Below are 10,650 nucleotides of genomic sequence, written 5' to 3'. Positions count from 1 at the left end.
CAGCTTCAGAGGCCGGCAAATGCTGCTGTCAATCACTCAGTCTGGATGCACCTCCTTTCCAGTTGGGAGCGCGCGGGGGCTTCGCATCTGGATCTTTACGCGTCGCTCGGTCCACGCCCACTAGACTGCCCTCTTCCCCCGCTGCGGCCCACACACACACACTCGGCTCAGGACTTTTTTTTCCGCGGCTGGAGACCTGTCGTGCTCTTCTCCTTCTTCTCCTTCTGTTTTTTTTTTTTTTACAGCTCCTACAATTCGTCAAGTCTCGTCTCGCTCTTTCTTTTACAATGGCCGTGCGTGGCGTGATTTGCGCTCAGCAGCGCAATAGTTAATGAGTGCCGGATGCGCCCTCACTCCAGCAGACCGCTACAGTACGAAGATGGCGTCGGAGGGAGCCAGCGGAGAGCAGCCTCCTCCGGTACAAACACTGGCAACTGCCGTGCTGGGAAGTGTCGACACGGTAAGACATGGAGGGTTAAAGGGGCAACCAAAGCTACACGGGTGTGTTTTATTTCAGTGGTGTGGCGGTGAAGTAGTCGCGGTGAGAAAGGGAAGAAATGCAGTGCGCATCTATTCCGCACAGGCTCGTGAAGCAACAGCGGTGGCCAGTGGGAGCCTCGCGACAATGTCTGGAGAAAAACAAGGGGTTCGTGCTCGGTTTAGGGAGATGCATGACTCAGAAATGCGACTCTGAAACAGGCAGAATGTGTGATTTTGTTGCATCGGAACATTAGAGGTGATCGTTTTGTTAGAACATGCATCCAGCTGTAATGTTATCCTGCGTCTGATCGGAGGCGAGTCGTCGCTGGCTACACAGGTTGTAGCTCAGATATATCGCTGTAAATGGGCTTACTACGCAGTACATCTGAAAATATAAGCTTACATCGAGGCTGGTGGTGGATTCTCTCCCTGAAAACATTATATTCCAGCTTTTCTTTGTATTCCTTGCACATCACATTCACCTGGCCTGCAGAGCTGCTGGTGGCATGAACATGGTCATTTACTGAAGTGGTCCTCCAGCAACATACCTACATGAATCCTTCCAGCCTCCATAGTTTGTAACAGAGCTGTGAGTGACACTGACCATTGACTCAAGACAACTCAAGCAAGTATTTCTTTAAAAGCAGTCCTTTTGTTGAGCTTCATGTGTTTACACACACATAGTTGTGATTTCTCACAGGTTGCAGCATATGTGCCGGGGTAGCGGTTCGCCATCTCTCTGTGCAAATGGATCAATCTGTTGCCCCGGCCGCTGGGAGGTCAGGAAACCTTTCCCTCCCCTCAGCTGGCTCCATGATGCAGCATGTCAGACTGTTGTTATCGACCTGAGAACTAATGCCGAATGGGCAGTGATGCTTTCACTCGTTGAGTTTCTGTCCTTGTTCTGTTGTATTGAACTTTTGAGCTCCACATTCTGTACAGAAACGCAGATAAAGGAATAAATCCCTCTTTGGATGTGAAAGTGAAGAGGTAGGCTGGTGGGAAAAAGCCACCACGGTGGGTAGTGTGGGTGTTGAGGTGGGGGTGGGCTTGAGTGGTGAGCTGAAGAGATGGTAGAGAAAGAGGTGGGAGAAGAGCTGCGGGGGGTGGATGGAGAGCAGAGGCAGCACGGTGGAGGACGGGGGTGGGGGGGAGGCCCTGTTCACCAGACACCTTTCTAAATTGGTCTTAATTTCAGTGACTCAGCTGGCATAGCTGGGAGTACCATGTCAGCCGGCCCCCCTTTTCTGAGCGCGCTCAGAACTGCCTCGAGGCTACTTTACATTTAGCGTTGAGGTGAACAGGTGCTCCAGAGACATGAGAGCCGGGCAGCCTCCTCAGCTCGCCCGTCGCTCTGCCAGCACAATCTCCCTTCTCCAGGCTCCAGCCAACGAAAAAGGGGGCTTCCGCCTCCGTGCAAGCCTCCCACCCCCCCCCCCCACCACCATCCTGCCTGCCGTGGTTAAATAAAGCCCTTTGCTCTTTGCTCACCCCTGTCAGACTCTCTGTTGTTGGTGCAAGGTGGGGGGAAGTTTCTCGTTTGTGAGGACTCTGAAGGACCGGCCCTCATGGTCCAGCGAGGGGTCAGAGGTCAATGACAGGCTGCTCACCTCCCTTCCGTTTGCACAGCATGTCTGCAGCTGAAGCTAAAGGTTTATTTTGTAGATAATGAGTTGAGTTTTTAAAAAGAAATCTGCATTTGCGAAGAGTTTCCTTTTAAATAAATGTTTATTTATGTGGCACATTTCAACAAGGCATTTAAAGTGCTTTACTAAAAACATTAAAAGCATTAAGATAAAGTTAAAAAGACATTTAAATACTATCTAACACAATGGAGATGCAATATTTATATATTTGCAGAATTACAAACTTCCCAAAATAAAATGCTTTATTACAGGTTTTCTCCATTTTATATACACACAAAACATGAAGCTCATAAATCAACAACAAGACTACTGCTGAACTCTAAAACGAGTCCATTGTGCTCTGAATGTTAAGCATTGCCACTTTAAGGTGATGAGATCTGAGGATGCGGCGACATCGAGTCCCAGAAACCCGAGCGGTCAAACGATTAAGACATTTATTTGGTTTACCGTCCAATGTTTGCGAGTAATTAAAGGCTAAAATAGCTACCTGTAACTCAAAGCTGTCTAACCACCTGTTGTTGGCTGAGAAGGCCAAAACTGTTTTAGCCTAATTAAAGTTCACAACCTCTTCCTATGACCTGAAGATGAGACGAGCAGCAACTGTGCTCAATCAGCTTCTGACTTTTAATACCGAAGGTCCTGATTCAGAACTACAGCAAATAAAAAGATGTGAAGTGATCGGTCGCCACTCTTTGGGTCCCGATTTTAAAACTACAAAAACATTTCATTCACGGTCCGGCATTGGTGTTGCAGAGAGAAGCGTCTTGTCTGAATACAAACACCAGCTGCAGAGATCACATTAACCAGACACACTTTTCATTTTAGCCGTTACAGAATTAATGTTAATTATCTTCAGCTACAGCCTGGCGTCTAAACCAGCGACGGCTACGGATGAAAAGCGTGCTACCGTTTATGTTTTCCATTGCTGTTTGCCAATATAGAAAGAGGGGGAGGAGAGATGGCTAAATATAGGATTAATTAAAAAAACATCCATGTATTGTGCAGACCAGGAATCGGATCCAATATTAAGCCGTAAACACGAGCTAGTTTAGCCATAGTTTGGTGAAATTAAAAGTGCGCCACCCCAAATCGTTGGGTAATCTCATTGCATTGAAAAAACAGTGTGCACACAAGTACAGTAAGTGCAGCAGGTCAAAGAAGAAGCAGGAAGTGGATCTGCAAAATCTCATGAAAGTTTACAACGGACAGGTTCTGTTATATTAGCATAACAGATGGGAATAATGGCCAAAACTACTAAAGGAAGACTCAAGTTCTTGCTTTTTAAATGTCATCCAGCAGCTCGTCGTGCTCTGAGCCTCGCTTTACTGTCGAGCAGGACTTATTGTGTAAGTGAAGCCTGAGAGTGCTCACCAGTCGTTATGTGGGACATGCTGCCATGTTGGAACAGTGCCATTAACATGAGTGGCTGTAATGTCATCACTTCTTCTGCCTTACATTTCTTTTCGCACAGGGGGGGATGGGAGGGGTTTCAAATGACCCTGTAAACAAGTTGGAGAGCTCACCAGAGGCGATTAAGTACAATTGGAACCATTTATTAAAGGCTCATTTAACGCAAATTACAAAAAAATCGAACCATGCCGAACCATTTTTGGTTTCCTGATTTTGAGATATCTCTCTGAGATGTATGGGGGGGGGGTTTAGTTTGTGGTGCTCCCAGCTAGAGCTGCACTATCAGTGACATTCATTCAGTTACACCGGTCTCACGTTACATACGTATACATATAAATAATTCTTTTTGAAGATATATGTTTTGGCATTTCTGCTTCATGAGATGGTGAAAGAATGGAGAGAGACAGGAAAGGCAAGGGAAGGAGAGTGGATGGCATGCAGCACGGGGTCAGGGGTCGTATCCGACCCCAGGCGGCTGCGGTGAGGACTCAGCCTTTTTACTTGGTGCATTTTGCACAGTTTGTGTTTTCCCCTTATATCAGTATAAACCACAGCGGCGCTGAAACAAAAGGCCGATTGTTAATCGGTTCATAGTTTAAGTCATTTTTGAAGCAAAAAGCTAAAATGTCAGACTTCCTTCTTCTCAACCAGGAAGATTTGCTCCTATTCTTCGTTTTATACCAATAAACAAGCCGTTTGAAGATGTGACCTGGCGCTGTGGGGAAATGTGCCTCCTCACATTTAATTGACAAACGGTTGACGGTTTCCTTTGACTTCATTATAAATAGTTCACATGAAAACTGTTGACAGTGTGAGACAGACATCTCAAAACCTGGACGTATTAAATCCAAACTGTCTAATTTGTTGTGATTCTCCAACTTTATGGCAGTTTTTCTTCGTAATCATTGGAAACCCTCGCAGGCGTCTATTTAAAGGCTGTCTTGTCACTCAGTTTTGTGCTCTCAGTAACAGGACATGAGTCTGTGAGAAATGTGGCGTCCTTAGGAAGCTTTGTGCTCCGCAGAACAGCACGGTGGAGGAACTTGCACATCGGCGAAGTTCCCTCGTGGCTCAGTGTGAAATGACACAGGGCTATTAAGTGGACCGGGGCTAACAGCGAGCCTCTGAGTGGCGGCCAGGCTGCTCGTGCCCTTAGTGCTCAGCACACGGCTCATGGAACAAATTAGTGTTCGCTTCCCTCACCTGCTCACTGTGCAGAAATGCCAGAGAGAAGCAGCTCTCACCCTCCACCCGAGGCCCCAGCACAGGACAGCGTGGCTCGGGGTGGCCGTCCACCAAGCCTCCCTAAAAAAAAGGGGCTCAGGGATCGATTGTGAGGCTCAAAACGAACGAATCAACCCCTTTGGAAGCGCTCCTGCTTTTTATTCCCAGGCTTATCAGAATAAAAAATGTGGTTTGACCAAACGGAAACATGTGATTGACGCAACACTTTCCAACTCCTTGTTCGGAAAATAAAAAAGGTTCAGGCTTTCAAGGGAGAGCGTGTGGAGAGGCCTGTTTATTCATATCGATTTATTACCTCTGTTCCACTTGTCTGAGCATGAACTTTCCCCCCCTTGAGGTGAAATAAACAACGTCATCGGAGCATATAAAGGACACGTGGAAGGCAGCGGCTTCAGAAATCTTACACCGGCCTGTTCAAAGTCATCTTCTGTAGGAGGGACCTCTGCAGACGTGTTGGACTCCTTGATGAAATGGAATAATCTTGGCTGAGGTTTCGATGTAGGCTTGTAAATCAGGCCTAAATGGCCAGCTGACAACTGAACGTCACCAGAACGAGCAGGTAGCAATCGGCCTGATGTGCACAAAGAGGCCGACACGCTCTCTTCGCTTCCTCTATTTCCCGCTCCAGTCTTTTGTTTTATGAAGACTGTATTGAACAAACAGCCTGGTGAAAAGCTTCCGGGTATTGAGATTGCAGCTGGATGTGGCTTTCTCAGCAGATGGCGGCAGCAGTCGCCAACACAGTCAATGGAAACTCTTCTGTCACTGGGCTCCGGCGTTATCTTCTGGCCTCTCCATGTGAGGTTACATCACTTTTTTGGACTCTCCAGCCAAGAATTTTCCTAATTTTTCCTCACTCAGGTTTTGTTTTTGCTTTAGAATGAGTTCAATCCCTTTTCAAGGACCTTCAACACAACAATTTGACGCTGTGCTTTGGAATTTCAACTAACAACGTGCTGTTGTGACGTTCAGGAAACCCTCTCTGATTCAGAGATGAATAGGACTTAGTGTGTTGTCCCTCTTGGGTTGTTGAATTTTACATCTTAACTCAAGAAAGATCGCGCTTACGTCACATTTCTGTCCCTCAGTGACTTCTGTTCTGCACAAGAAGTGCTCCGATACAGACTCAAGTAAAAGTACGAAGACATTACAAGATGTGAGAAGTGAGAAAAAACATAAATATCATCAAAATGTATAAAAAGTAAGTAGGTAGACCTTTTCAGAGTGTTATAGTACTATACTTCACATTAGGGCTGCAACTAAGAATTATTTAATCAATCCATTAGTTATTTTCTTAAACAATCGATTACTCGTTTGGCCTGAATGTCAGAAACTGATGGAGAGTCCAAGGTAACATCTTCAAAACCCGAACCCTGATTCATAAAGATGTAAAACACAATGAAGTATTTCAGGAGCTGAAACCAGAGTTTGTTTGGTATTTTATTCCTTAAAACGGACTAAAATGATTAATAAATATCTTTAATCAACTAACTGTTTCAAGTACTGTATGCACGTATATTATAATGTTTGATGTTTATTATTGTTACTGATTAATTAACATGCAAGCAGCATTTTAATGCTGAAGCTGGTCTTAAAAGGAGCAAATGCACTGCTTTATATACTTTTGGGTGGTTGAAACCTTTTTTATAAGCTAATTTTATATTTATGTAACATTTGAATCTACAAAACTAGTAATTAAAATTGTCACACGCCATGGCAGCCATAAAAGTGAGTAAAGAAATGTCGTAAAGATCGATTTAAATTTGTGATGCGGGAGCATGTAGAGAGGAAACATGACAATCATTAAAGGGAATAGTCGTAGTCAAATTCACAGCCATGTCTGGCTCTATAAACAACAGTCACTGTATTTTTACAGCACAGACGATGTGATTCACAGTCAGTAGAAATAAGAAAGTTGGAGATACATTTAACTTTACCGACAACTAGTCATTCCTTCGTCATATAAACAGACTAGACAGGCCACACACACACACACACACACACACACACACACTTTCCTTCATAAGTAGACTGGAAAAAGCTTTTAATTGACCTGAGGTTAAGCATGAAGTGTTTCTGGTCACTCCAAATTACAGTCATCTCCACCCGTTAGCCCCCGTTGCCACTACTGACCAAATAGGTGCTTAATGACCTAGCTAAATGTAATTAGACCTTAATAGCTTCGAGGTAGGACGGGACATCTAGCCTAATTTGAGGGCTGCACTTAATGAGACCAGGTGGCGACGGGGAGTAAATGGCACATTTGCAACTTTTTTCTACACGATGTAGGTGCAACGCCTAATACAGCAGTTGCATAACCAATTATTTCACCATTATCATGTAGAGTGTGTAAGGATTTATGTCTAAATAGGTAATTTTAAGCTTTTGTCATGGCTGTAGGGCTCCTGGTTGGTTTGTAGGTTGATAATGATTCATAGTTGGTTTGACTTTCCAACGCTTTGGTCCAAAGGGAACTTTGTGTGAAACTATTAAATGGGTTTTGATCGACATGATTACTAGAAAATGATTCTCATGCAATGCACACATTTCTTCAATCTGAGCGATGATTAGAGAGAAATGCTAACATGCTAATGGTAGCATGCTGTACTAGCATGTTCATGTTCTTGTGATATCAGCATCTTACGTTTCTCTGATAATGTCCTCGGCATTAGCAGTGGTTTTGCACCTAATGGTCCTCCTCAGATCGGATACGTCTACTGTGGAAGTCGTCCACTGTGATGATGACGACTAGTACAATTAGCTGCTGCATTGACGGAGGAATGGTTAGCGATTAGCTAATATGCTAAACGGTAACATGCTCAAACATCAGTGGTCAAAAAAGTATGTAAATAAATTACCTAAGTAAAAGTAGCAATACAAGTGTGCAAGAATACTCCCATTATTAGTAAAAAACAAAACTTTAAGCCTTTTTATTAAACATTTTAAAAGTAATGTAGGCTACCCATTCGTCATTCAACCATTAGTCCATTTAATATTTATTTTTTTGCACTATTTATATTGTTCACAACTTGCAAACAGTTGACTTGAATTAAGACATTTTATTATTATTATTATTAATAATAATATATATAATTATTATTATTGTATTTATCATCGTGCTTTACTTGGTTTCAGCTGTTTTGTCTCTTTCTGTGTACATTGAGAGCAATGCAAAAACCGGATTCAAATTCCTTCTATGTGCACACACATTCTGATTCTGATATCGATTCAAGGAATCATTTATTAAATGTTTTTTTGATGGGTATTTAAGAAGTATTGGGGTTCAATACTGAGCACTAATTCGAAAATGAACTGTTAAATTGTGTTGTTTGATTCTGACATGTGTGTTTCTGGTCTGTGTTGCAGAAATGTGAGTTCAACATGGATAACTTGAGCAAGCCAGAGCTACTCACCCTGCTGAGTATCATGGAGGGGGAGCTGGAGGCCCGCGACCTGGTCATAGAGGCCCTGAGGGTGAGTCTAGACAACACACTCCTGTACTCATTAGCTAAGCCTCTGCCGAACTGCTATTGTCAGGTTAAGTCAAACACAACCTGCTCGGAGCCGGCTGCCTTTGTGAGAGACTTGAGATGAGACGATAAGCTGTAATTGTGACCCAGAATTGAGTTGGTATCACTTGGCTTAATGAGTGATGAATGGTCGTGAATGCTGCTAAATGAATGCCATATCGCAAAATCAGATGCGGCGGCTTTTCCCCCAGAAATGTGCAGAACACTTGTGTGATCACGATGAAAGACTCTGCCCACTGTTTCTTTCTTTGCTTTGTAATTACCCGCTGATAAGCAGTCTCTCTAATTGCCTTTGTTGAATGGGAGCTGGCGGAGCGACTGGTTAGCACTTCCTGCCAGAAAGGCCAGTGTGATCAAATCCTTGTGTCCACCCAGCACCACCTGCTAAACTATCAGTAATAAACAGATGGTGGAAGTCACCGGTTCTGGCTCCTGTTGTTCTGTAGTGACTATTGAAAACCAATTAAGAAGGTGCTGCTTGAGTAAAAGGTTTTTATTTCCATATCTACAGGACATTTGAGCCTGAAATACAAGCTGCTAAACTTTGTATGGATTTTGAGGATGGTGAGTTTATTCAACTGTCCTGCAGAAGTCTGCTCTAAAATAGAATTGGCTGGTAAAACAGCAGCAGGTACACAAACAATAGAAGGAGACATAAGGATAACGTTTGGCTAACCCAGCATTACATTGATTTATTTATGGGTTGGTCCATTTTGATGCGTCTGTGGTTAGAAGAAGGTGATTTGCAGACAGTTGAATGTCCTATGTACCAGACGGTACACTCAATACTTTGAACTACAGCAGACGGCATTGATGAAATGTCTTCACATTTGGCAAGGTTGTGCAGAATCACAGAATGTTTCCAAGTAAAATTAATTGATATTTGGAGAAACTAAAAAGGAGAGAACTTGGAAAGGACAGACATTGGCACTTCAACTTGTTGTTACACCCAAAGACAACATTTTTAGTTTTTGATTCGGTTCGTCAATCATGGTTTTAATGCAGAAATTCCAGTTCCAGATCATTATCTAAATGAAATCCCTTGTTCACTGGTTCAAGGCTCCAAACCTTCTAAACGTCTATAAACCAACCAGCAATCTTGCAGCAAACCTGAAGAACAAATAAGAATTAAAGCAGATGTCATGAAAGCTTCCGGTGTGTTTGGTGTTTGAACTAGGGCTAATCGAGGAGATATCTAATTGCGATTACTTGCAATTGCGATATGATTCACGATATTGGAGGGATTGAGACATTTTACATCATTATTTTCATGTTCATTGAAAAAATACTAAAATTATCATAGGGTTGTTTTTTTGTGGGGACCTGTACAAAACACAGACGTCTGTAGAATAAGATTTGTAGGACGTCTCTGCACTACAACAATACTTACAGTAGTTCTGGATGGTGTTTCGCCTTTAACAAATATTGCGCATCCTGCCACTTGGGTATTGCACTAATCCATACTGTGATTTGATAAAGTTTGGATTCATTTTTCAGCCTTAGTTTGAACCAAACTATAAAAAGTGTATGGCTTGCAGGTGGACTAGCGGCCATCATCATTGTTTGTTTAATCGGTATGAAATAAGACACGAGCTGATCTGTCAAACTGTGAAGTCATAAGATGTCTGACCGTTTACGTCCTTGCCGATTTAAAGAGATTGTGATGTGTGTGGAGTGCCCACGTTAATGGCAGAGCGATGAAGGTTGGGATGAGTTTAAATGGAATATGTATTGATCTGTGGTCAGTGAATACTGATGCTGCACAGATGATGTCTCTGTGGCGCCCTGGAGAACCATGTCTCGCCCTAGCCTCGGAGGTTGCTGGTCCTCCTCAGGCGCAGGAATGCCAAGTTATTTCCGAGCAAACATTTGCATGATCCTCTCTCTCTCTCTGTCGCTGCAGTTCTGTATTTAGGTCAGGATCGAAGCCTCAGTTTGTCCACACTCTGCTTTAAGTCTGTCTGCTCAGGCTTTTTTAATAAGCTGTTAATGTGAAACTCATTCACCGTGTTGGTTGGGACTCCAGGGAAGCAGGGAGATGTCTTTATCAAACGCTCAGTTTTAAGGCTTATAGGGGATCCTTAACGTCTTGCTCTGTTGAGCTCCAAACACTGTACACATGTTGCAGGGATCAAACCGGTGACCTTTTGGTTGCATAGCAGCCTTACGTCGCTGTCGCTGTCGTTTTATTTCGCTGTTTGCAAGCTGTTCAGTGTGCAGAAGGTTTGTTCAGTTTTCCTGATATTGAGCGTATTGTGTGTCTCTACAGTCATCGACCTTGCTGAACAGCTCGACATCGCAGCATGTCATCATGTCAGCATTATAATTTCCTTCTCACT

The 10,650-nt window shown here is 43.4% G+C and overlaps 1 protein-coding gene across 1 annotated transcript in view; it reads left to right on the top strand.

The window, feature by feature from the left end:
* Positions 1-222: 222 nt before the first annotated feature.
* Positions 223-10,650, top strand: part of cttnbp2 (cortactin binding protein 2) — a 30,240-nt gene continuing 19,812 nt past the window's right edge. Inside the window, exons 1-2 of the mRNA XM_029433411.1 lie at positions 223-460; positions 8,148-8,255. Coding sequence (XP_029289271.1) covers positions 332-460; positions 8,148-8,255 — 237 coding nt within the window. The 5' untranslated portion in view covers positions 223-331. The remainder of the gene's footprint in view (positions 461-8,147; positions 8,256-10,650) is intronic.

This window comes from Cottoperca gobio, chromosome 6 (assembly GCF_900634415.1).
Source record: "Cottoperca gobio chromosome 6, fCotGob3.1, whole genome shotgun sequence".
Lineage (NCBI taxonomy): Eukaryota > Metazoa > Chordata > Actinopteri > Perciformes > Bovichtidae > Cottoperca > Cottoperca gobio.
This window is presented reverse-complemented; position numbering and strand designations above follow the sequence as displayed.